This window comes from Hypomesus nipponensis, chromosome 10 (genome assembly GCF_054491055.1).
Source record: "Hypomesus nipponensis isolate SF chromosome 10, ASM5449105v1, whole genome shotgun sequence".
Taxonomy (NCBI): Eukaryota; Metazoa; Chordata; class Actinopteri; order Osmeriformes; family Osmeridae; genus Hypomesus; species Hypomesus nipponensis.
In genome coordinates this window covers 17,430,220-17,456,191 of record NC_140370.1, presented here as the reverse complement: position 1 = coordinate 17,456,191, position 25,972 = coordinate 17,430,220, and the positions used below count along the sequence as shown (strand labels likewise).

Here is a 25,972-nt window from a genome sequence, read left to right as displayed (position 1 = left end):
TTAAGGTTTTGGTGGTCATTTTAATTTTCCTTCTTATAAGGCCTTTCACAAACCACACTTTTTAATACATACAGTACATAAGCACAGGTTTATGCCACTCACATACCAGATGTAGTTCCCAGACTGGCCCCTAGATGGCGACAACACTTCATTAATTTAAAGGGATGCAAGATGAGAAGACGCAGTCCCGTTAAACTGCATGTTTTCTTGTGAACACTTATTCTAACTAAAGGAAAATGTGTAACAATCTCTTTCTCCCCCTACTTCCAGGTTTTGCATCCCAGGCCAGCCCAGACAGGTGGAGCTTGCACCATTAATGGTCATATAATTAATATCTCCGTCCATGTGGGCCACCCTAGGTTGTAAAACAGTGATCCCCTAAACGTTGTTGGAGCCCCTCCCAGGAGGGGGCGGGGGCTTGAAGTCAGGGGGAGGCTCTGAGTCGTCCTGGATGTCTTCTGCCATTGGCTGGATTTGGGAGGAGGAGGAGATGGGAGTTGATTGACATGTCTGTGAAGCCTCCTCATTGGTTCTTCTTGCTGTTAATTGGAAGTAGACAATGCAGGTTGTGTGTGTGGGTGAGTTGTAAGAGCTATTGAGCATGTGTGTGTGAAAGAATACGAGTGAATTTGTGTGGAAGTGTGTGTGTGTGTCTGTATGTGTCTGCATCTGAGTTTGTGTGTGTGTGTGTGTGCTTCAGTGTCACCTCTGGGCTGACTGGAGGGTGTGGTCGGGGCTGAGGCAGTCAGGCAGGTCAGAGGGGTGGAGCTGAAGGTGGAGGCTGTCTTCAGGGCTGCCTGGTAGCTTTTATACAGGACGGCCCCGTACTATAAAACAATGACACGCACCAAGCTCTACTGCAGGGTACTACCTAACATGCTGCTACATTATTCAGGAGTTTGTAAACAACTTTAGACTATTTACAGACTGCAATAATGTGTATTTGTGTGTGTCTATGTGAAAGTGTGATAAAGATGTAACAGGTCACGCCTGCTCCTGATTGGGTAGTTCAGCGTGTCAGGTGACCTTGGTGACTCGGATGGAGGCGACCCATTGGAGCAGACTGAGCTCATCCTCACAACACAGGAAGCGCACGTACCGCGACTCCCTCTGAATCCTGGGGTGCTGCGGGGGTCAGAGGTCAGGGGTCAGCATGGGAAGGGGCGGGGCCAGGGGAAGGGGCGGGGCGGGGCCAGGGGGGAAGGACAAATCCACATACCGTGAGCCCAGGACTGTCACACTCACAGGTCACTGAGACAACCCAAGACATCTCACTCACCCCTTAAATATATACAAACATGTAAATATAATATCAATATTCTTATGACATTATATTTGTATACTATATACTATTAATAATGTACTTTGTAATATTATATTATACAATAGCATCTACAAAATGTAATTAATACATTGTAACAGTGAAGCCTCTTACAGATCCACCACTGATGTAGCTTATTTTAATTGTATATATTTACAGGGGCTGATGACATGTAGTTCCATATTTGGTGAAGTCGCCCCACACAGGGATGGGTGTCACATGTACACCATCTCCGCCCTCCATGTGAGAACCACACTAGTTCTGCTTCCTGTGAAAGCATCTTTCACACCTCACTTCCTGTCCCTCTGCCCCACAGAACATCTCTCACACCTCACTTCCTGTCCCGCTGCCCCACACAGAATATTTCGACACTGTGTTCATTTAGCACGTCCATCCACAGAGTGGTGGAGTCTGCGTTTACCAGGCAGCAAGCTAACCACATCTCAGCTACCAAACTTCTATTTCAGTAGCTCTCTTCTCTGTCTCTGTCTATAGCTGCTTATAAATAACTCGAGGGATAGATATATAGAGGATAGATATATAGAGGATAGATATATAGAGGATAGATATATAGAGGCTGTGTGCACATACAAGAATATGTTACTTTCACACCCTGAGGAAGTTTCAAGCCTCACAATCAAAAGACACTTTTTTGAGACAATGAGTTCATAGATGGAAATTAATGTGTGTCCTATGACTTGTAACTTGATCTGCCTGCCAGCCAGCCAGCCAGCCATACCTTCAGTATGAAGCAGTGGTCTGTTGGAGCTTTGAGTCTCTGTCTGTAATCTGAGGTGGTGTAGATGTTGACTTGGTCCAGCTGGAGGAGGCAAGCCAGGTCTGTGGATGTCTGTGCAATAAACACAAGCAAAACAACAACAAACAAACAAACACACCTCAGATTAGGAGCCAATCAACAGACACACCTCCTGGTGTTCTATACTACTTCCTGTCTGCTAGTGAAGCACTTCCACTTTACCTTGGTCTTTCCCTTAGGAACATAGTATATTCCGGAGGAGCGCAATAGGAAGTAACATCGTTTCCATGACTTTTTGCCATCCTCCTTCAGGAAGAGGGGACCCTCCAGGTCTGGAACCCTCACTGGCCCTCCCTCAAAGTTCTCCTGGAGGCACGCACACACACACACACACACACACACACACACACACACACACAGGGAAGGTTTGTTAGATGAAAAATGTGATTTTAGTTTTGTATATACATGTCTGTTTTGTCTGTATATCTGTCTATCCAGCAGTTTAAATGACAAATGATAAGTAAACAATAGTATACGTATATGACTCTCTCTCTCTGCTAACACACATCACACACACAGAGTGTCACCTTCAGCAGGATGTCTTTCTGCCTCTCACTGTTGTCGTTCAGGACGTGGTTGCTCTTTCTCCACTGATAAAACACCTGGAAGAGATGTGCGCTGTCACGTGCTTCATGGAAGTTCTCTTTACCACTCCTCCTATCCCCTCCTCCCTTCTTCCTCATCTCCCCTCCTCTCCTCTTCTTTCCCTCCTCCTCTCCCCTCTTCCTCCTATCTCCTCTCCCCTCTTCCTCATCTCCTCTCCTCTTCTTTCTCTCCTCCTCTCCCCTCTTCCTCATCTCTCCTCTCCCCTCTTCCTCCTATCTCCTCTCCCCTCTTCCTTATCTCTCCTCCCCCTTCTTCTTTCCCTCCTCCTCTCCCCTGTTCCTCATCTCTCCTCCTCCCCTCTCTCCTCTTATCCCATTCTCCTCTCCCCTCCTCCCCTCTTCTTCCCCTCCTCCCCTCTCCTCCCCTCTCCTGCTCTCCCCTCCTCCTCCTCTCTCCACCTGTGGTTGTGTGAAGATGGAGTACTTGCTGGTTCTTCTGAGGAAGCTGAGGGTGTTGCTGCTGTCTCGTGTCCAGGAACAGAGAGCTTCCACCAGCTTCTCATGGTCCTCGAAGCCCCGCTCTACAACGGGACAGGAACAACGGTTGACACTCATCCATGTGTGTGTGTCTACACGTGTGTTGACGTGCGTGTGTGTGTGTGTGTCTACACGTGTGTGTGTGTGTGTGTGTGTGTGTCTCACCAGCCTGCAGCTCAGGGTTGCTCTCACACAGACTCCAGTCCAGGCTGTGGTCACAGTGCGTCTTCTCAAACAGGTCGTCTAGAACGTCTCTCACCGTCTGCCGCTCGTCCACCATCAGCGTCTTGGAGCTGCCGTCCTCCAGGAACACCCTCACCACCAGCTGGACACACACACACATGCACACACACACACACACATGCAGACACACACATGCAGACACACACACATGCAGACAATCACACACACACATGCAGACACACACACGCAACACAGAGATTCTAATGTTTCAGGGAACCATTGTAGCTCTTAATTTGTTCAAACACTCTCTCTCTCTTTCCTTCTAGCTTCCTCTTCTCTCTCTAATCTCTCATCTCTCTCTCACCTTCCTGATCTTGGCCTGCTGGATCTTCTGCAGAGCCAGCTTGATCTTGTCAGCTTTGGCCTGAGCCTCTTGCTCGGCCTGGTAGAAGAGGGAACAGATGAACGGATTAATTCATGGATTTATGAAACAAAAGGAGTGCGAACAGTACCTCTGAAAAGAGGACTGGTCCTGGTTCTGGTCCTGGTCCCGTTTCTGGTCCTGGTTCTAATCCAGGTCCTGGGGAGGTGTTTGAGGGAGGCGGTGGGGGAGGAGGTGGAGCCCCCCACTGGCTGTCCTCCCGCCAGGTCACCCCCCCTGCGGAGGGCCTCCCCTGGGACGACCCCAGCTCCGACCCCTGGGACGACCCCAGCTCTGGCCCCAGGTCAGCCATCAGAGCATCCAGATCATGGTCCTCCAACTGCTGCAAAGACTCTGCCACAAAGGATCATGGGAATTCAAAATGGTGGGGGCTAAGGGACAGTTTCCTACAGACTAGACCAGTGGTTCTCAACCCTGGTCCTCAGGGACCCCCTGTCCTGCTTGTTTTAGATGTTTCCCTGCTCCAACACACCTGATTCAAATGAAGGGGTTGTTATCTTGCTCTGTAGAAGCCTGGTAACGAACATGCATTTGAATCAGGTGTGTCGGAGCAGGGAAACATCTAAAACATGCAGGACAGGGGGTCCTGAGACCCAGGGTTGAGAACCACTGGACTAGACTAATGCTCTCCTGCTCCTGGAGAGATACCCTCCTGCGGGTTCATGGTCCTTAACCGAACCTTGACCCCTGAACTCTAAATCATGAACCTTGACCCCTGACCTCTAGACCTTCAGCTTCTTTCTCACCGTTCAGGCCGGAGAAGCCGATGGAGCTGATGACATCTCTGGAGATGACCTCTGACCCCATACTCTGAGAGGACAGAGAGAGGGACAGAGGGATGGAGAATGACAGACGGAGATTTGAAGGTTTGAACTTGAAGGCATCAAACCTCGGTTCTAAGTAAGTCTTGCGTCTATGTAATTCAAGCGTTGACAGAAATGGTGAATGTTTAAAACGATCTGAACATTGTCTTCTGACTTTCTCAGAAGGGAACTAATTCTAGGCTCCAACCACTGAACTAATTCAGTGGTTAGAGCATTTGACTGTCTGTGGCTGTACTCCTGAAACAGGCATTGTGTGATCTGTAGTTTGAGATAAGCCCACGCTTCAATGACTGAAGCAAGATGGAATCTGTAGTTAATACATTCCTACATTCCTACCAATCATGGGAGATGCAATTGATGACTGAAGCATCATGGGACATGTAGTCTCTACTCACCTGAGTGAGAAGGTCCATCTCACCCAGCAGGTCAGTGAAGAGAGTGTCCACGTCCTCCATCTGGACACAAGCAGGTCGACTTCACACATGTTCCACACATCAACACACACACACAGCATGATCTACACACCTCACACACACACACACAGCATAATCTACACACCTCACACACACACACACAGCATAATCTACACACCTCACACACACAGCATGATCTACACACCTCACACACACACAGCATGATCTACACACCTCACACACACACACACACAGCATGATCTACACACCTCACACACACACAGCATGATCTACACACCTCACACACACACACACACACACAGCATGATCTACACACCTCACACACACCTCACACACACACAGCATGATCTACACACCTCACACACACAGCATGATCTAACCCTAAATGCACAGACAGTCAGTCAGACAGATAGTAGGCCTTGACCTTAAACTCTAGAACCTTACTCTAAGATCGTAGATAGAAGCTCTGGTGTGGTAGCAGGGTGTGTGTGTTGTGTTGGTAGCAGGGTGTGTGTGAGGCCTGGTCAGAGCTGTTCCTGTGGGCTGTCTGTCTGTCTGTCTGTCTGAGCTGTCTGTCTGAGCTGTCTGTCTGAGCTGTCTGTCTGTCTGAGCTGTCTGTCTGTCTGTCTGTCTGAGCTGTCTGTCTGAGCTGTCTGTCTGTCTGAGCTGTCTGTCTGTCTGTCTGTCTGAGCTGTCTGTCTGTCTGTCTGAGCTGTCTGTCTGTCTGAGCTGTCTGTCTGGTCTGTCTGAGCTGTCTGTCTGAGCTGTCTGCCTGTCTGAGCTGTCTGTCTGTCTGTCTGTCTGTCTGAGCTGTCTGTCTGAGCTGTCTGCCTGTCTGAGCTGTCTGTCTGAGCTGTCTGTCTGTCTGTCTGTCTGTCTGAGCTGTCTGTCTGAGCTGTCTGTCTGTCTAAGCTGTCTGTCTGAGCTGTCTGTCTGAGCTGTCTGTCTGTCTAAGCTGTCTGTCTGAGCTGTCTGTCTGAGCTGTCTGTCTGTCTGAGCTGTCTGTCTGAGCTGTCTGCCTGTCTGTCTGTCTGTCTGTCTGTCTGAGCTGTCTGTCTGAGCTGTCTGTCTGTCTGAGCTGTCTGTCTGAGCTGTCTGTCTGTCTGTCTGTCTGAGCTGTCTGTCTGAGCTGTCTGTCTGTCTGTCTGAGCTGTCTGTCTGTCTGTCTGTCTGAGCTGTCTGTCTGAGCAGTCTGTCTGTCTGAGCTGTCTGTCTGTCTGAGCTGTCTGTCTGTCTGTCTGAGCTGTCTGTCTGAGCTGTCTGCCTGTCTGAGCTGTCTGTCTGAGCTGTCTGTCTGTCTGTCTGTCTGAGCTGTCTGTCTGAGCTGTCTGCCTGTCTGAGCTGTCTGTCTGAGCTGTCTGTCTGTCTGTCTGTCTGAGCTGTCTGTCTGAGCTGCTGTCTGTCTAAGCTGTCTGTCTGAGCTGTCTGTCTGAGCTGTCTGTCTGTCTAAGCTGTCTGTCTGAGCTGTCTGTCTGTCTGAGCTGTCTGTCTGAGCTGTCTGCCTGTCTGTCTGTCTGTCTGAGCTGTCTGTCTGAGCTGTCTGTCTGTCTGAGCTGTCTGTCTGAGCTGTCTGTCTGTCTGTCTGAGCTGTCTGTCTGAGCTGTCTGTCTGTCTGTCTGAGCTGTCTGTCTGTCTGTCTGTCTGAGCTGTCTGTCTGAGCAGTCTGTCTGTCTGAGCTGTCTGTCTGTCTGAGCTGTCTGTCTGTCTGTCTGAGCTGTCTGTCTGAGCTGTCTGCCTGTCTGAGCTGTCTGTCTGAGCTGTCTGTCTGTCTGTCTGAGCTGTCTGTCTGTCTTTCTGAGCTGTCTGTCTGTCTGAGCTGTCTCTGCAGGAGCAGAGGCAAAAGCAGCCTAACCCTAACCAGAGGCAGGGGCAGAGGCAGGGGCAGGGGCAGAGGCAGGAAGGCTACAGGGGAGGCAGTATGAGTTCCATCTGGAACTGAAAAAGTTGCTGCAGTGTTTCACTACCGTCCAGCCACACTGTTCTGTCTGCATGAACACAACACTCTGTCTCTGGAGGGCTATCTCCCTCCCTCCCTCCTTCCCTCCCTCCCTCCCTCCCTCCCTCCCTCCCTCCCTCCCTCCCTCCCTCCCTCCCTCCCTCCCTCCCTCCCTCCCTCCCTCCCTCCCTCCCTCCCTCCCTCCCTCCCTCCCTCCCTCCCTCCCTCCCTCCCTCCCTCCCTCCCTCCAACAGGAGACAGACACAGCAGACAGACAGACACAGCAGACAGACAGACAGAGAGACACAGCAGACAGACAGACAGACAGACAGACAGATAGAGAGACACAGCAGACAGACAGACAGACAGACAGACACAGCAGACAGACAGACAGACAGACAGACACAGCAGACAGACAGACAGACAGACACAGCAGACAGGCAGACACAGACAGACAGACAGACAGACACAGCAGACAGACAGACAGACAGACAGACACAGCAGACAGACAGACAGACACAGCAGACAGGCAGACACAGACAGACAGACAGAGAGACACAGCAGACAGACAGACACAGCAGACAGACAGACAGACAGACACAGCAGACAGACAGACAGACAGACAGTCCAGCACCTGAAGTCATGAGCAGTGATGCAGAAAAACACACACTCATACACACACACACACATATGCCTGTAGTCAGCCTGCCCTCTCACACACACTGTAGTACTTACCACTGCTGTTATCCCAAACAGTCGAATGGAGAGTTCTGCAAGTGTGTGTGTGTCTTGGTCCAGTGCACCTTGCTCTCCTGTTGTTGGACAGGAAATGCAGAATGAGCTCTGCTCTCTGCTCATTGGGCTGGACTTCCTGTTCTAGTAGGAAGTCGATGTACAGTTTACTGTTTAAACTGAGTGTGTTGTGTAAGTGTGTGCTTGTCTTTTGCGTGTGTACTGTGTGTGTGTCTGTATGATTGTGTGTGTGTGTGTTGTGGTGTGTGTGGTCTAAGAGTGTGACATGAACTGAAGTACAAATAACTTCCTAGAAGCAAAGAGGGAGTGAGCAGAGGGTGGGGGGGAGAAGGAGAGGGGGTGAGGAAAGGAGAAGAGGGGAGAGGAAAGGAAGAGGAGAAGGAGGGGCAAGGAGAGGAGGAGGGGGAGGTAATGAAAGTGTACATTAAACAAGGCTGGTCTGGAGTTATACTAGTTTTATGATTCAAATATGTGGGTTTCTGTCTTAAAGGGGCGAGAAGATCAAAGAAGCCCACCCCTTGGATCTGAAGCGGCGTCACGGAGTTCATTTACGTTTGCCTCGTTAAAACTGCACATGCCTCAGAGAGTAAAAAAAACTATATGTAATTTAAACTGCCTTTAAATGTTCATTCTCTTTAGTTTAATCTTTAAAATGAGGATTACTGTTTACTACCTGGCCCCCCGAGAGGCGTTTTATTGCGGCGCGTTTTTACGCATGAATGGAACTTGATATTAGACCGCTGAACATGTCTGGTCACCAGAAACCTGGAAGAGTTTCCAGACTGTTCTATTTCAGGCGGAGACCCCCTCTCTCCTCCTCCTCATCCATCTCTCTCTGTCTCCCTCTCTCCTTTACCTCCCTTCCATCCTCTCTCTCCCTCTCTGCTCTTTCGACCCCTCTCCTCTTTCTCTCTCTCTCTCTCCCTCTTCTTTCTTTCTGTCCAAATTGATTCCTCTCTCTCCCCAGGGTGCAATTCCCATCCCGCCACAAGCTAGCCAGATCTAAACATTAAAACACACATAGATCAAACATATGCTAAACATCCACCGTGTGTGACATGGCGTCGGTGGAGTAGCTCATGACTCGACTCTGTGGCATGTCCGGGAGAGCTGAAGGTTCATTCTAGACCACGGGGGAAACCTGGAGCCAATTAAGCCGCTGGAATGCCACATGTGGACCGATCTCGACATCGGAACAGAGGGGAGCAGTAACCGTGGGAGCAGTAACCGTGGGCACGAGAGGAGCACGGGCAACTGTTTGAACGGTTTCACTCGTCTCAGCAAAGAGGCCCACTAGATAATCTGTTGTTTTCTTTAACGGTAAAAAGAAGAGAGCCTGATCGAGCCTCTCTCAGTGGACGGGGGTTGGAGCAGCTTGAGGATGCGTAAAACAGACGCGTCGTGGGTCTAGATTCTGGAACGTTGGATGAGTCATCCCTACACAGTCTATCTGACTCCACGGTCTTTACCAAACATGTCTGTGGTGACTGTTGCGTTTCTGCTGGGTTTCACGACGACCCTGTTCAGTGGGGCTGGAGGACAGCTGGAGTCCTGCCGCGGATCTCACTGCTTCCCGCCCCAGGACTGGAGCACCGCGTGTCTGGGAGCCCACTGCCAGGGCCGCAGGGGAGCGGCGCCCAGACCGTCCACACCCAGCCTCCACAGGAGACGCTCTCCTGGACAAGTCCGTCCCCTTTACGTGGACGCTCACACAAGGAATCAACGGCAAAGTGCGGCCGTGCCGTTCACCGTCATTCAGCCGGGCACGGCGACGGGCACGGCGACGGGCACGGCGACGGATGGAACCAAGAGACCCAACCCCAGAACCGTCACGGCCGAGGTGTTCCACCCGGGGTGCAGAGAGGGAACCTGCCACGGGTCTCCACGACCCACCGGACGAGGGAACGACCCCCAGGAATGCAAGGGCTTCGAGTGCGAGCTGCTGCTCAGGAAGCGACCGCAGCCGTGCGCCGGCGACAGCTGCTCTGCGGGGGGCGAGGACCCTGCCCCAGCAGGGAGAGAGCGACCCTCCCCCAGGGGTGAGGACCCTGCCCCAGCAGGCAGAGAGCGACCCTCCCCGGTCCACGTGACGGACAGAGCGGCGCAGTCTCTGGGGGAGATCCCGGAGCCGGAGCGCGGAGCCTCGCCACTGGGGATACAGCTGACGTGTGACATCAAGCCAGGTGATGATGTCACTTCCTCCCAACATTTAGAGAGGTCTTGTCAGGGTGTCTAAGTAACTATGGGAACTTTCTATAATTGTTTGTACTTTAAATAGCCCAACATACCTCCTCCCCCCCCCCTCCCCGCCCCTCCCCTCCCCTCCCTCCCCCAGGTTCTAACGAGGCGTCGTCAGAGGATGCGCTGGTGCTGCAGCTGAGGCTGTCCCAGGACCAGGAGCAGCTTCTGGGCTCCCTGCGCAGCCAGCAGGAGGACATGCAGCAGCTGCAGCAGCACCTCAGCCGCCAGCAGGGGGCGCTGCTCAGCCAGCAGAAGGACATCCTGGAGCAACAGGACCGCATGTTCCAGCAGATGACCCAGGTCTGGAAGAGGGGGGGGGGCGAGAGGGCTGGGGAGGAGAGAGGAGGGGCTGGGTGGGGCTGGGGGAGGAGAGAGGAGGGGCGTGGGGAGAGATGGGAGGGGGGAAGGGGATTGTGAACCCAGCCCTGATACCCCCCCTGCCCCCTGTTGCCCCCAGGTGAAGGAGCAGTACACCCAGCTGCTGGACAGCGTTAAGCAGCTGAACTTCCTCAGCCTGCAGGGGGAGCTAGAGAGCCACATGAGGATCCAGGCTGCAGCACGCCACCCACAGCAGGGCTATGCTGCTCACCAGGTACCACACACACACACACACACTCACACACACACACACACAGCAGGGCTATGCTGCTCACCAGGTACCACACACACACACACACACACACTCACACACACACACACACACACAGCAGGGCTATGCTGCTCACCAGGTACCACACACTCACACACACACACACACAGCAGGGCTACGCTGCTCACCAGGTACTACACACACACACACTCACACCAGGTACTAAACACACACCCACACACACACACACAAGGTACCACACACACTCACACACATACCAGGTACCACACACACACTCACACCAGGTACTACACACACACACACACCCACAGCAGGGCTACGCTGCTCACCAGGTACCACACACACACACCCTAACCCCCTCTGTGTGCGGTGTGTGAGGTGGACATGCAGGCCAGTGTTATGGAGGTGGGGCGCCCCCTGCAGGGCTGTGGAGGCTGTGCGGAGGAGCAGTTCTGCAGCGTGTCCACCGGGGGGCCTCGCTGTGAGAGCTGCACCGTGTGCCCCCCGGGGTTCTTCCTGGTGTCCCACTGCAGAAGCCACAGCGACAGGGTCTGCCAGGTACGAGGAGCGCAGAGCGGAGGGCTGTGTGTGTGTGTGTGTGTGTGTGTGTCCAGAAGAGTCTAATAGAGTCCAGAGTGCAGACGTGTCCTGGGCTGTGTGTGTGTGTGTGTCCAGGAGAGTCTAATAGAGTCCAGAGTGCAGACGTGTCCTGGGCTGTGTTGCAGGACAGAGACGAGTGCCTGGAGATGTCCAGTCTGTGTGGGGACCAGCTCAAGTGCCTCAACACCCCAGGTGAGGAGCAGGACTCCTGGAACAAACAAGCACTTCCTGTTTCCTGCTTCCTGTCTCGCTGTCTTCTTCACTGGTGCTCTCCTCTCCTCACAGGTGGATTTCGATGCCAGGGCATGTCTGAGAGGGAGGGCGGGGCCGGCATTTGTGGCCACGCCTACTTCTACAGTGCTGAGATGGAAGAGTGCCAGGCGTGTTCCGACTGTGAGGGCCAACCCCCCTCCACGCCCTGCTCCTCCACCTCCGACACCATCTGCCCCTCCTCATCCCCATCCTTATCCTCCCCCTCCACCCCTTCCTCCTCCTCCTCCTCCTCCTTATTCTCCTCCACCTCCTCCTCCCCTTCAGAGGCAAAACTGTCCCTGACCTGGTCCGGAGACGTGACCCTCCCCTCTTCATCCTCCGCCCAGGGCTCGGGCCAGTCCTTCCCCATGATGAGGCTCCAGATCCTGGGTCGGGGTCCTGGAGGTCCTGGAGGTCCTGGGGGCTCTGGGGCCTCTGGAGGTCCTGGAGGTCCTGGGGGCTCTGGGGGTCCTGGGGGCTCTGGGGGTCCTGGGGGCTCTGGGGGTCCTGGGGGCTCTGGAGGGGTGGTGAGAGCAGAGCAGGGAGGCCTGGTGTTCAGGCAGCACGGCCTGGTCTGGCTGGACGGGAACCTGGCCATCAGCCACGGCTGTCGGAGCTTCGTCCAGATCTGCGTCCGCCTCAACGCCAGCGAGGGGGTCGAAGGTCGCGACCTCAGCGGGGTCAGGGTGGAGCAGAGGGAGGGGCGGGGCCTCCAGAGCGCCAGTGTGAGCGCCGTGGCTGAGGTGGCGCCCGGTCACGTCCTCTCCCTCCTCCTTCGCAGCGCCAGCCATCACTGTAACCATAGCAGCGACGGGCTCCGCCTCCACGACCCCTCCGCGACCCCGCTCAGCCTCCTCTGGCTGTCGCACGACACGGGCGCCGTCGCCATGACTGCGCAGGCCACGGCGTCCGCGCACTACCACACCAGCTACCGGCCGACCTTCCAGGGCACGGTGACCTCCGACCCTTACGTGGTGGCGTTGACCCACGACGGGCGTGGCGTGCGGTTCGCCGAGGCGGGGAGCGTGAGGCTGGTGTTCCGCCAGGCGCTCTACTCCATGGGCGCGGCCTGTGTGAGCGAGGGCTTCCAGGTGCTCGCATACCTCAACCGCAACGCTACCGGGGTGGAGCTGGGCCGCGCCTTCCGGCCCGGCGTCCACTACCGGGACACGTCCGTCACCCTGGCCGCCGCCACCACCGTCGCCCCGGGAGACACGCTGGCGTTTGAGGTGCTGACGCCGGCGCAGTGCAACGTCCGCTACTTCGGCGACGAGACGGGAATCAGCGGGGTCGGTCTGCTCTGGGTCCCCGCCGCTCTGTCCACCACGCTCCACGCCTCCCTGGCCCCCGCCGCCCTGCCCTCTGGCGCCGTGCGCAACAAGCCCCTCCTCTTCCGCCAGACGAGCCAACCGGTGGGCCAGGTGGCGTTGGTGGGCGGGGAGGAAGAGGGGGGGAGGGACTTCCTGTTCCGGGAGCGTGGGACGGCCAGCATATCTCTGGAGCTGAGGTTGATCCACTCCTGCAACCTGGTGAGGGTGACACTGCTGGGGAGGGGGCCCGAGCGGGCCGGGGGGCCCGGGGGGGGCAGGCCCGTGCCCCTGGGGCAGCAGGTGGGGGGGCAGATGGCGGAGGGCAGCCGCTGGGCCAGCCTGGCCTTGAGAGCCTCGGTCCCGGTGCAGAACGGCACAGCCGTGTTCTTCACACTGGACTGTGTACGAGGACGAGTCAACCACATCAGCCACCAGGAGGGGAGCGGGGCGGCACTGATGTGGGTGGCAGGGTGAGGGGAGGGAGAGAGACCCTGTCTCTCCTGTGTTAGAGCCCTGGTTGGACTGTATGATAAACTGTATCGATTCTCTGCTCCTCAATGTAGCATATTTGTGTAGCAAAGTGTTTTTAAACAAAAGTGTATAAACCTTTTTATTGAGCTTATTAAATGATGTTATTAACTCTATTGCTTAAGAAGTACTACTTCACAATGCATTTACTGCTAAAAGAACTCAATAAGTTAACGACTAGTTTACATATTCCTTCAATTGAGTTTTTTCATTTGTAAATGTGAAATGTTCTTGTACTGTGTAAATACCTAATTATCATGATGATAAAGTAGCAGTTATACTCCTGAACTGAAATTTCTGAACTGAAATATTTGACTGTTAAAACTGTTTCTCAGAACATGCCTTCCCTCTGATCGAGCCAGTTGAAAGTCACAGTTTTATAGATGACTTTTACAGATAATCCTTGTTGTGACATGTAGCGTTGTGTTTTCATAGGGACCGGCCTGATGCCTCTTTGGGGGCATGTGGAACACGTTAGACCCTGGGTCTGAGGAGGGGGGCCCTGCGTTCTTGGGTTAATGAGACTAGTCAGAGCCACCCAGAGATGAGGGAGGAGAGGGGGGTAGAAGTTGGTTTGATTCCGGCCGAGACATTTCCTGAATGTCCTCCTCTCTCTCCCTCTCTTTCTACCTCTCTTTCTCTCCCTCTCTTTCTCTCTCTCTCCCTCTCTTTCTACCTCTCTTTCTCTCCCTCTCTTTCTCTCTCTCTCCCTCTCTTTCTACCTCTCTTTCTCTCCCTCTCTTTCTCTCTCTCTCCCTCTCTTTCTACCTCTCTTTCTCTCCCTCTCTTTCTCTCTCTCTCCCTCTCTTTCTACCTCTCTTTCTCTCCCTCTCTTTCTCTCTCTCTCCCTCTCTTTCTACCTCTCTTTCTCTCCCTCTCTTTCTACCTCTCTCTCTCTCCCTCTCTTTCTACCTCTCTCTCTCTCCCTCTCTTTCTACCTCTCTCTCTCTCCCTCTCTTTCTCTCTTTCTCTCTCTCTCCCTCTCTTTCTACCTCTCTCTCTCTCCCTCTCTCTCTCCCTCTCTTTCTCTCTCTCTCCCTGCTCTCCTGTCTCTCCTCTCTCAAAGTAAACAAGAGAGACCATAGAGAGACCATAGAGAGACCAGAGAGAGACCAGAGAGAGACCATAGAGAGACCAGAGAGAGACCATAGAGAGACCAGAGAGAGACCAGAGAGAGACCAGAGAGAGACCATAGAGAGACCAGAGAGAGACCATAGAGAGACCAGAGAGAGACCATAGAGAGACCATAGAGAGACCAGAGAGCACAGAGAGGAGAGATCTCCTTATGGACTGAATCTAACCCAGGTGTGTGTGTGAGACAGATGGTTCTCATCACAGATCAAACACACACACACACACACACACATTCAGACTCGTGTCTTTCACATCCCTATTCCAGTACAAACTCGGTGGAGATAACAGAGAAACAGTTAAGACAGACAGAGTCCCGCTCAAACACTTCTCTCTGCTCCTCACTCTCTCTCCTCAGGCTAGACAAGAGAAGCACAGACCATCCAATCCAGACTAAATCAGATTATAAAGTGGTTTTCTCTTTTTGCAAGCAGAGTGTCGCAGATCAGCATCTCGAATCGATCTAAACCATCAAACCATAAATCAAGCTGCCGTCCGGGTCTTGACCTCTTCTGTCTGCAGACTTGGCAAGAGATCAAAGCCCTTCCAGTGCTTCAGGATGTGGGGTACGTTTCACCGGGCTTGACGGAGAGAGGGTTAGACTCACAGGGATCGTCTTTCTAGAGCTTTCCATAACCAGTTCATAACAATCTCTGCCTTCCCCGTCTGTTCCTCACTCGTCTGTGCAGAGGGCGCCATCTGGTGGCTGATCCTCCACACTGCACCTTTCTGTTTCACTCCAAGCCCCCCATCCCCTCACACAACGACAGATTAAACTACACAATCTGGCATTCTTTATTACTATTTTATTACTACTTTATTAACACTTTATTAGTGGCCTGGTGTCAACAACCACCTGATCATTTTATCTTGTTATAATCACACTCACTAACCTCCACACAGATCCAAATTACAATGCTCTTCTCTTATAGTAGAGTAGGGTAGAGTACAGTACAGTAGGGTACTGTAGGGTGGAGCAGGGTAAGATAGGGTCGAGTACATTATAGCAGGGTAGAGAAGGGTAGGGTAGGGTACTGTAGAATAGGGTAGGGTAGAGTAAAGAGGTTAGTAATTCAAGACAGGTAATCTCTGAGGTACACTAAAGACCCAAGCAGCCACAGAGCACGTGTCTGACCCTATCTGAAGCTGCGACATGGGCCATCATAAGGCAGTTCTATTAAAGGCTGAACATGAAGTGTTCAAGTGCTGTGGAATGACATCACGATGTTCCCTAACAGTCGTCAGTACTGTCTCAGTGTCTCTGTGTCGCTAGAGCACCTCCGCACAGTGACCAGTGTGTGGTTCTACGACACAGTCAGAGAGACAGCAGGCAGTCTGAAGCTGTGTTTTAAAAAGATGACGCTGGGGTCAACAGTCTGAACAGTTACAAATCCCAGACCAGGGATGACGCTGGTTCTACAGTGGACTGTCGTGTGACGTGTCATGTGATGTATCGTGTCACGTGTCATGTGATTCGTGGGCACTTGAGTGAGTGGCGCGATCGCAGCATTAAGGAAGGTTTGCATGAGAACTTCTAGAAGCATCCGAGTGACACTGAGGATGATCATCCCATCCGATGATCAATCCACCTGTCTACAAATAGGCCAGACTGGAGGAAGATGGAGCATTAGAAGGAAAGGACCAGAATTCAAATTAAGATACTAATAAATAAATAAATAAACAAACAGACAAATAAAGATAGAAGAGATTGTGAAAATAACGAGTATTTGTTTCATTAAATACAGTGAATGCAGTTATTTAGTGAACAGCAAACTAACGTTTCTTTGGGTTTAACTTGGAACATGGCTGATTGAGGCCTGGGCAGACGAACAGACCTCAGGTCAGATCTCTGAGGGTCACACCCTGGAGAAGCTAGGCTGCAGCACACACTTAGCATGTTAGATGAGGAGAGAAGGGAGGAGGAGAACTGCAGAGAGGAGGAAGAGAGGGGGAGAGGGAGGGATGGAGGGATGAAAGAGAGGAGGAAGAGGGGGGGAGAGAGGGGGAGAGGGAGGGATGACAGGATGAAGGGTTTAGTGCAGGATCTCCAGGAGGAGGCGTTTGAAGTCTCCTCCACACTCTGAGCAGAGCGCGTCCTTCAGAGGGACATCGTACTTCTCCAGGTACATGTCCTTTATCGTCTCCAGGTCCACCTGCAGACATACAACACAGCTGTAGAACTATCCTCCACACCAACACTCCAGAACTATCCTCCACACCAACACTCCAGAACTATCCTCCACCCCAACACTCCAGACCTGTCCTCCACCCCAACACTCCAGAACTGTCCTCCACCCCAACACTCCAGAACTATCCTCCACCCCAACACTCCAGAACTATCCTCCACCCCAACACTCCAGACCTATCCTCCACCCCAACACTCCAGAACTATCCTCCACCCCAACACTCCAGAACTATCCTCCACCCCAACACTCCAGACCTGTCCTCCACCCCAACACTCCAGAACTATCCTCCACCCCAACACTCCAGACCTATCCTCCACCCCAACACTCCAGAACTATCCTCCACCCCAACACTCCAGACCTATCCTCCACCCCAACACTCCAGACCTGTCCTCCACCCCAACACTCCAGAACTATCCTCCACCCCAACACTCCAGACCTGTCCTCCACCCCAACACTTCAGAACTATCCTCCACCCCAACACTCCAGACCTATCCTCCACCCCAACACTCCAGACCTGTCCTCCACCCCAACACTCCAGAACTATCCTCCACCCCAACACTTCAGAACTGTCCTCCAGGCATCCCGGCCTACCTCAGAGCGGCCCACGATGATGCGTATCAGTGTCTCCTCGTCAGTCCCCGCCCCCTTCATGGCGGCGTTGAGGCGGCGAGCAAAGTACAGCTGAGGGCTTTTGGCACACCTCACTACACACACACACACACACGCATACCAGACAAACATCACAGATGTCAACAAATACATTCACCACTTCAGATTTATCTTGGTGCCTCTCAGGTGACAGATGCATGAGGCACAGCAGTGTGAGCTCACTGATGGTGTTTGATGTGGCAGGAGAAGGATATGTTATTATTATTATGAACAGGTTTATCCATATGAGCCGGCAGTGCGCCCACCCAGGGTGATGTAGCAGTCCTTCAGAGTCCCTGTGGCCTCGTTGTCCACCGCGTCCAGGATGTCCGTCCCCGCCAGCTGAGGTAAACAACAACATAAACAACAACATAAACAACAACACAGAACACGTTCGGCTGTACTGAGTGACTGTTTTGTACCAACTCATAGATCTATTTCATTTCCTCAGGTTGTATTGTTTGTTCGTTTTGTGTGAACGGTGTTGCATGTTCCTACCGACTCATAGATCTTGAAGGTGGCTTGCAGCTGCAGGTAGTTCCTGTGGGCCAGGATGTAGCTGAACGTGGACTCATCTGTCCCAAAACGAGCCTCCCCTGCCTGGCACACACACACACACAGATAGAGACCACACACACACACACACACACAAACACCAGTAAAATACCACATGCTTCAGGTAGAGCATAAGACCACAGATCAAGAGATGGCAGGTTAAAATCCCCCCTGAACTTTGCTTGTAGAACTCCCTCGTCCTCCCCCTCGTCCTCCCCCTCCTCCCTCCCCCTCCTCCTCCCCTCCCTATATAATTAGGAAACAGGAAGAGCCCACCTCAAACAGAGCTGTTGCATCCTGCTCAGCCAATCCCTCGTCCACATCGTAAGTCTCATCCCGGCAGGCCTATCAGGATGCAGGGGAGGCGGGACAAGTCAGAGGGGAGGGAGAGGCGGTGTGTGGGAGGGAGGGGACGGGAGGCAGGGGGCGAGGGGGGAGGAAGGGGAAGGGAGGCAGATGAGGGAGATTAGAACATTCAGAACTTCCTGGAACATTCCACTCCTGACAGCCAATCACAGATCTGATATGATCCCCCTGGGATGTGACTCAGGAAGGCGGGATTGTTTTGCACTCCAGAGTGGGACAGAGGCAGTGCACCAGGGTGGGGCACTCCAGCAAAACAGGGAAGGAGAGGAGATTAGTAAGTAGTGTGAGGAATCACACACATCCATACACACACACGCTGTGTTCACCTGCAGTAGAGCCATGAGGAGGTTCCTCACATCCCCGCTGGTGTCACCCTCAATGTCCTCCTCCAAGTCTCGCTCGTTCGCTACACAACACACACACACACAGTGAGTTACTACAGGGCAGGAACCTACAGGTTGGTGTGTGGTGAGAGTCCTGCGACAGGAGGACTAACCTTGGGCATAGGCTTCTTTGTAGTTCATGATGTCCTGTTGGGAGACATATAAGACCACCTTCAGACATGCACACAATCTGGGTGTTTTTTATCTAAACGTGTGTGTGTGGTTGTGTATGTGTGTGTGGTTGTGTAAGTGTGGTAGTGTATGTGTGGTTGTGTAGATCACTCGGGTGATGAGGGATCAGGAGCGTGGTGATTGGCTGGAAGTCTCCTCCGGCTCTGACCTGATTGGATGCGGTGCACAGGATCTCCACCAGCACGGCCTCGTCAGTGCCCGCCCCCTGCACGGCCCTGCGGAGCTCCTTGGCAAAGTAAACAGGAGGAGGATCCAACATGGCCACCGTCGCCTTCTCAAAACTACCGGTCAGCTCCTTCTTCAGCACCTCCTCCAGCTCCTGGGGGAACACAGGGGGGGGGGGGGGGTGGAGAGGATTGGGGAGGGTGGCGTGGGAGTAGGGGTGAGGAAGGGTGAGGATGGTTGAGGTAAAAACTGAGAATCTCCCTGGGTATGGCTTTAATTCATTCTCACTGGTTATGAACAGCAGCAGAAAGGAGACACTGAAGGGCATAGGAGACACTGAAGGATATAGGAGACACTGAAGGATATAGGAGACACTGAAGGGCATAGGAGACACTGAAGGGCATAGGAGACACTGAAGGATATAAGAGACACTGAAGGAGATAGGAGACACTGAAGGAGATAGGAGACACTGAAAGATATAGGAGACACTGAAGGAGATAGGAGACACTGAAGGACATAGGAGACACTGAAGGGCATAGGAGACACTGAAGGGCATAGGAGACACTAAAGGGCATAGGAGACACTGAAGGGCATAGGAGACACTGAAGGAGATAGGAGACACTGAAAGATATAGGAGACACTGAAGGACATAGGAGACACTGAAGGGCATAGGAGACACTGAAGGGCATAGGAGACACTGAAGGGCATAGGAGACACTGAAGGATATAGGAGACACTGAAGGAGATAGGAGACACTGAAAGATATAGGAGACACTGAAGGACATAGGAGACACTGAAGGGCATAGGAGACACTGAAGGGCATAGGAGACACTGAAGGATATAGGAGACACTGAAGGAGATAGGAGACACTGAAGGAGATAGGAGACACTGAAGGAGATAGGAGACACTGAAAGATATAGGAGACACTGAAGGAGATAGGAGACACTGAAAGATATAGGAGACACTGAAGGACATAGGAGACACTGAAGGGCATAGGAGACACTGAAGGATATAGGAGACACTGAAGGGCATAGGAGACACTGAAGGGCATAGGAGACACTGAAGGATATAGGAGACACTGAAGGAGATAGGAGACACTGAAGGAGATAGGAGACACTGAAGGAGATAGGAGACACTGAAAGATATAGGAGACACTGAAGGAGATAGGAGACACTGAAGGACATAGGAGACACTGAAGGGCATAGGAGACACTGAAGGGCATAGGAGACACTGAAGGGCATAGGAGACACTGAAGGGCATAGGAGACACTGAAGGATATAGGAGACACTGAAGGAGATAGGAGACACTGAAAGATATAGGAGACACTGAAGGACATAGGAGACACTGAAGGGCATAGGAGACACTGAAGGGCATAGGAGACACTGAAGGGCATAGGAGACACTGAAGGATATAGGAGACACTGAAGGAGATAGGAGACACTGAAAGATATAGGAGACACTGAAGGACATAGGAGACACTGAAGGGCATAGGAGACACTGAAGGGCATAGGAGACACTGAAGGGCATAGGAGACACTGAAGGATATAGGAGACACTGAAGGAGATAGGAGACACTGAAGGAGATAGGAGACACTGAAGGAGATAGGAGACACTGAAAGATATAGGAGACACTGAAGGAGATAGGAGACACTGAAAGATATAGGAGACACTGAAGGACATAGGAGACACTGAAGGGCATAGGAGACACTGAAGGGCATAGGAGACACTGAAGGGCATAGGAGACACTGAAGGATATAGGAGACACTGAAGGAGATAGGAGACACTGAAAGATATAGGAGACACTGAAGGACATAGGAGACACTGAAGGGCATAGGAGACACTGAAGGGCATAGGAGACACTGAAGGGCATAGGAGACACTGAAGGGCATAGGAGACACTGAAGGATATAGGAGACACTGAAGGAGATAGGAGACACTGAAAGATATAGGAGACACTGAAGGACATAGGAGACACTGAAGGGCATAGGAGACACTGAAGGGCATAGGAGACACTGAAGGACATAGGAGACACTGAAGGGCATAGGAGACACTGAAGGGCATAGGAGACACTGAAGGGCATAGGAGACACTGAAGGATATAGGAGACACTGAAGGAGATAGGAAACACTGAAGGAGATAGGAGACACTGAAGGAGATAGGAGACACTGAAGGAGATAGGAGACACTGAAAGATATAGGAGACACTGAAGGACATAGGAGACACTGAAGGGCATAGGAGACACTGAAGGGCATAGGAGACACTGAAGGGCATAGGAGACAGCCACATCTGAGAGACACCTACATCGTCATACTTATCAAAGTATGCTTGCTTGATCTCCACACGCTGAGCTGCGCTCCGATTGGCCAGGATCTCAATTATGGCCTCTTCATCTGTCCCTGAGACAGAAGTTTCGAGAAAAACATATTTTATTACATCAAGAAAAACATATTTTATTCCTTAATAGTAAATCTCTCTCAAAGCTTTACCTTTTAGATTATTTTAAAAGCTGAACGGATGTTAAATACAGACGTTCCTTGACTCTGACCACCGAAAAACCGTTAAAATCTGATCCTTGACTTTCTGCTAAAGGTTATTTTTTTGTGCATTATAGTTCTACCTCGCTTTGGATAAAATAGTCTGCAAAATAAATCAAATATAAAATTATGAAACTATAATGAAAGTGCGTTTGTACAGAAAGGCAAGAAGCAGGGATTCCCGCTACTCCGTGACAGGTGCACGAGACCGTGTCACTCACCGAGCCCCTTACACGCCTTCCGGAGGGACTTGATGTCCGCGAGCACGTCGAAGTCCTCGTACGGGACGATGGTTGGCTGGGGGGGGGGGGGGGGGAGAGAAAGAAGGCTATTATTGTTGCACCGTCCCAAGTAGCTGAGATGTGGTTATTAACACAAACTACTGACCACCGACATGCTGTAGAATCCTTTAAACTAGAATCCTATAATACTGTAATCCTATAACCTATAGATGCACTGTTTACACGTCACTTCTGATAAACGAGTCGGCTAAATTAAGAAAATGTAAACGTAAAAAAAATGTGGAGGCTCTCTCACAGACATGGCTGAGAACCAACCCAGTGTTATTGATCTGTACAACTCCCAGAGACACTGGGGGAGGATGTTGTCCAGTGTGGTTGTCTCCCTGGAAACGGAGTTACTTTGGGATTCTTTGGGATTGCAGTTGATCTCCCCGCGGTTGGGCGCAGTCCCCGTTTAGCTGAGTCACGGGGCGGTTCGGTGCCGACAGAAATCTGGCCGTAGCCGGTTCGGCCTCTACACTCGCCCACTCTCCGGTAACACAAAGCTGGTCTATTGATCCCGGGGAGTCGCGCGCCGCTGAGACATTCCGTAGGGATTCTGCCCCCTCCCGAAGATGCATGTTGGACCAAACCCTTTCAGCCAGTCAACCATTGATTGTATTATTATCGTCCAAGTAGGCAACGTCAAGTATCACAACCCGTTTTACAGCAGGTCTAGACCATCATTTAAATATGTATTACTTAAATAGCCTACGTATCTATAGATGGTCTTTTAAAATTTACAATTTACATGTTTTTATTGGTAATGAGTTTTACTGTATCGAATGCTGAGCACTGATGACGCAGTTAGGAGTTTGGACCATCTTGTTAAAGGCACATTCATGTATTTTTTTCTCTCTTTTTTGCATGAAAATAGGTGTGGTACAGTAAACAGACCTACGAACTTTAAACTTTATAAATATACACCAAGCTACTGGATCTGCTTTAGCATCCTAACATGTCTCCACGCGTAGATATTGTCGACCAGGGAATCAACACGATTTAAATGATTTAAAAAAGCCTAAATTCGCACTTACTTGAACGTTGCCCATGATGAGAGAGACTGGTGCTGCTGCTGACAGATGTGCGCTGTCAGAACGGCTGGTGTTCGAACTCCTCGTGCGTGGGACACGTATGCTGACGCCGCGAGACTTACATGAGACTCGGCCCTGTCCGGTGCTGCATAGGTGACGTCACGCCACTAATCAATGACAGGCGAAAGCAAAACTTATTACAATAAATAAATACATATATGAAAATACCACAAAAGAGAGAGAAACGTAATCAAAATAACTTTAAATCCTGTTTATGTCAATCAAACACGGGTTTGTCATCTCACATGTAAGCTTTTAACGGAGTCTGATTCCAGGGTTAATAGTCTGGTCAAATACAAAAGCTCCATTGTGAACCGTCACCGGACAGAAGCTCCGTGTCTTCCGCTCTGAGCGGCTATTCACCGGCTGTCTTTTGATTGTCTTTTAGTATCTTAGTGTTTTTCTCCATTGGGTCAATATGTTGAAATGTAAGTCAAGAGTTTTAAATATAGAATAGTACTATAACTAATTTGTAGAGTTTCCCACGTCTGCCTAAGTGTGTGTCAAACATAATCGCGGATTTATAAAATACATTTTTTGTGGGTGTGGGTGTAGCTCAGTCGTAGAGCGTTTGACTGCAGGGCTAGCCCAGAGCATTCAGATCAAGCCATTCAAGCAGTTTCAAATGCCCCTGTAGGGCCTACTGTGCGTCGCTTTGGGTAAAAGCGTTGCTAAATGAAGACATACATTATTAGGCCAGTGGCGGGGATGGAAAGACGTCAGGAGAGATGCGAGGGATAAATCCCTTTGGTAGATGTTGTAATTTCTCTTCATGTCCACTAGGTGGCGACGCCGTCGTGTGTTTGGCACCTTATCTGGCCTTAGTGACACCAATATGGTACTGAACGATTAAGTGTGTAATAACCACAGAACTAATAACTGTGGGTGGGTAGTACCGTAACACAAAGTTGCTGGCATTATACAACTTAATTTTGTATTTATCATTGATAAACTTTAACGTAAACTTGGGGCGATCCTAGGATCAGCCCTTTAGGGTGCTCAGCCCCCAATGAGAATGTGACATGAATACAGTGCCTTGGAAAAGTGCTAAACCCCTTTGCCAATACAGTAACAGGCATGCAAACAGGTCAGGGGTACAGAAGGGGAGAAGGATATGGCCTCTAGGGGGCTCCGGGGGCATGCTCCCCCAGAAGGAAATGTTAAACGCATGAATCTGGTGCCCTTTGAGAGCAAAATTAGAGGCTAGATCTATGTAGATGTTCCTTTCTTCATGAACTACCAGCATCAAATTATAATAAACAATAATAATTTTTTAATTTTTTAATTATTATTTTTAGGGGTGCTGAGATTAAATGTAGGGGTGCTTGAGCAGCCCTGAAAAGGCTCTAAAATCACCACTGATGTAACCTTGTTGGCGTGCATGTGTTTTCTCGACACAAGACTCTCCACAACTCTTACTAAGAATCTCAACAGACCCGTGTACCTGATAAAGAGTAATCTGAACTGAAATCCACAATGAAAACAAAAGTCTGACAGCAACGTTAGATTTAATATAAACATTTCTTATTGCAGGTCAGGGTTATAGGTCTGTATGTACATGCAACAGCTAGAGCAACAACAGAATGTTGTCATGGTAACACTCAACATGTGCACAGTACACTACAGAGGTCAAAGGTCAATTTCCAACCTTGTGGAACTTTAAGAAAACCCACTGGTAAAAAGGGGTAGGGTGAGACAAACCTGTAGGAGGGGTATCGATATGGAGAATAGCTCATAGTGTTTCAGTTCTGGTGTGAGGCAGGGGGGAGAGCAGGGGTAGAGCAGGGGTAGAGCAGGGGGGAGAGCAGGGGGAGGGAGGGGGAACATATTGATTGAAAAGACCATCGGTGGCAGCAAGCAGGATTTACACATGCTTTCAGAGGGGATAGAAACACACACACACACATCCAGTAAGGACACACACACACACATGCGTAGTAAAACACACACACACATCCAGTAAGGACACACACACACACACACATGCGGGTCAGTGTGGTGTTATTGAACTCTTTTCCAATAAACATCTTGTGGTGAACGGCAAGAAGGTTCAACAGTATAGCAAGCGAGGAAGAGAGTATGAACACAACAGAGGAGGAGAGAGAAAAGGAGAGGAAGAGAGAAGAGGAGGAGAGAAGAGGAGAGGAGGAGAAGAGACAGAAGATGAGAGGAGAGGAGGAGAGGAGAGAGAAAAGGAGAGAGAGGAGGAGAGGAGGAAAGAGAGGAGGAGAGAGGAGGAGAGGAGGAAAGAGAGAGGAGGAGAGAGAGGAGAGAGAGGAGGAGAGGAGGAGAGAGAGGAGGAGAGGAGGAGAGAGAGGAGGAGAGGAGGAAAGAGAGGAGGAGAGAGAGGAGGAGAGAGAGGAGGAAAGAAGAGATGACCCAAGAGAAATAGTGCCACACACATCTAGATATCTTTGTAGCGTAACCTTATAAAAAATAAAAAACACGCACACAAAACACCCCATCTAAAACATTTAGGTTCTAGCTTGGAATATTTCCACAATTTTTCTACTTGTACCAAAATGTTTTCAAACTGTTTTTTTTCTTCTAGTCAGACATTCCTGTGCAGAGACTAGCATGTGTGTTACTGTTCATCCTCTGCGCTCCTCCTTCATGGATATTTGATGGCAGCTTGTGCTTGGGCTCATCCTGGAGTCAGTATGAATGTTTGATATGGTTTCATTCTGTATCTTGAGCCCTGTCACTGCTGGGCTACAGTCTCTGTACGCAGCTAAGATTATGTCTTCATAAAGTGTCTATAAAGGCTTATAACCATACGTATGTGCGTGTGATGTATACATGCTTATGACCATCGATATTCTGTAAACCATCCAAAGAAGCTTATAAACATCTGCATTTCTGTAAAAGCATGTATAATTACAACCACCTATAAAGGCTTATAACCATCAATATTCTGTAAACCATCTGAATAAGCTTATACACATCTATATGTGCTTATGATCAGTATAAATTACATACTCATAACCACAAATAAGAGTTCATAACCCCCAGCTTATAACCATCATATACTTATATGGATGTGAGTTTACATGCTCATATCCATCCCAAACGTTTAATCGTAACATTGTCGACTCTCTGTTCATGCTCA

General features: G+C 50.8%; 3 protein-coding genes across 4 annotated transcripts; 1 reads left to right on the top strand and 2 right to left on the bottom strand.

The window, feature by feature from the left end:
• LOC146272076 (amyloid beta A4 precursor protein-binding family B member 1-interacting protein-like) lies at positions 1 to 7,946 on the bottom strand. Its single transcript, XM_084707665.1, has 13 exons — positions 7,775 to 7,946; positions 5,065 to 5,124; positions 4,592 to 4,655; positions 3,916 to 4,178; positions 3,768 to 3,845; positions 3,386 to 3,545; positions 3,143 to 3,264; positions 2,666 to 2,740; positions 2,301 to 2,444; positions 2,061 to 2,171; positions 1,027 to 1,125; positions 707 to 827; positions 1 to 539 (listed from the first exon to the last, which is right to left on the bottom strand). Exons 1-13 carry the CDS (start codon positions 7,895 to 7,897, stop codon positions 379 to 381), a joined length of 1,581 nt encoding a protein of 526 aa, XP_084563791.1. The 5' UTR covers positions 7,898 to 7,946; the 3' UTR covers positions 1 to 378.
• An 898-nt stretch (positions 7,947 to 8,844) lies between these two features.
• LOC146272075 (uncharacterized) lies at positions 8,845 to 13,524 on the top strand. Its single transcript, XM_084707894.1, has 7 exons — positions 8,845 to 9,975; positions 10,128 to 10,333; positions 10,491 to 10,625; positions 11,022 to 11,201; positions 11,369 to 11,435; positions 11,529 to 11,900; positions 12,018 to 13,524. Exons 1-7 carry the CDS (start codon positions 9,219 to 9,221, stop codon positions 13,277 to 13,279), a joined length of 2,979 nt encoding a protein of 992 aa, XP_084564020.1. The 5' UTR covers positions 8,845 to 9,218; the 3' UTR covers positions 13,280 to 13,524.
• A 1,731-nt stretch (positions 13,525 to 15,255) lies between these two features.
• Positions 15,256 to 22,933, bottom strand: LOC146272074 (annexin A13-like). 2 transcript variants are annotated; one of them, XM_084708226.1, is made up of 11 exons: positions 22,807 to 22,933; positions 21,710 to 21,785; positions 21,256 to 21,350; positions 18,943 to 19,113; positions 18,716 to 18,749; positions 18,546 to 18,625; positions 18,130 to 18,198; positions 17,797 to 17,898; positions 17,565 to 17,640; positions 17,242 to 17,354; positions 15,256 to 16,617 (listed from the first exon to the last, which is right to left on the bottom strand). In XM_084708226.1, exons 1-11 carry the CDS (start codon positions 22,819 to 22,821, stop codon positions 16,498 to 16,500), a joined length of 951 nt encoding a protein of 316 aa, XP_084564352.1. In that variant the 5' UTR covers positions 22,822 to 22,933; the 3' UTR covers positions 15,256 to 16,497. The 2 variants fall into 2 exon arrangements, with proteins under 2 accessions (XP_084564352.1, XP_084564353.1); XM_084708227.1 differs by having other exon boundaries at positions 16,364 to 16,617; positions 18,943 to 19,110.
• Positions 22,934 to 25,972: the final 3,039 nt, after the last annotated feature.

Coding starts and splice junctions, on each gene's coding strand:
- LOC146272076 (XM_084707665.1), bottom strand. CDS start 7,897: ATGAGCAGAGAGCAGAGCTCATTCTGCATTTCCTGTCCAACAACAGGA. Junction 2,741..3,142: donor CCATCTTCACACAACCACAG/GTGGAGAGAGGA, acceptor CATCTCTTCCAG/GTGTTTTATCAGTGGAGAAA. Junction 2,172..2,300: donor TTCCTAAGGGAAAGACCAAG/GTAAAGTGGAAG, acceptor TTTATTGCACAG/ACATCCACAGACCTGGCTTG.
- LOC146272075 (XM_084707894.1), top strand. CDS start 9,219: ATGAGTCATCCCTACACAGTCTATCTGACTCCACGGTCTTTACCAAAC. Junction 9,976..10,127: donor GACGTGTGACATCAAGCCAG/GTGATGATGTCA, acceptor TCCCTCCCCCAG/GTTCTAACGAGGCGTCGTCA. Junction 11,901..12,017: donor CCTGGGTCGGGGTCCTGGAG/GTCCTGGAGGTC, acceptor GGGGCTCTGGAG/GGGTGGTGAGAGCAGAGCAG.
- LOC146272074 (XM_084708226.1), bottom strand. Junction 18,750..18,942: donor TGTGCACCGCATCCAATCAG/GTCAGAGCCGGA, acceptor GTCTCCCAACAG/GACATCATGAACTACAAAGA. Junction 16,618..17,241: donor TCATCGTGGGCCGCTCTGAG/GTAGGCCGGGAT, acceptor GTATGTCTGCAG/GTGGACCTGGAGACGATAAA.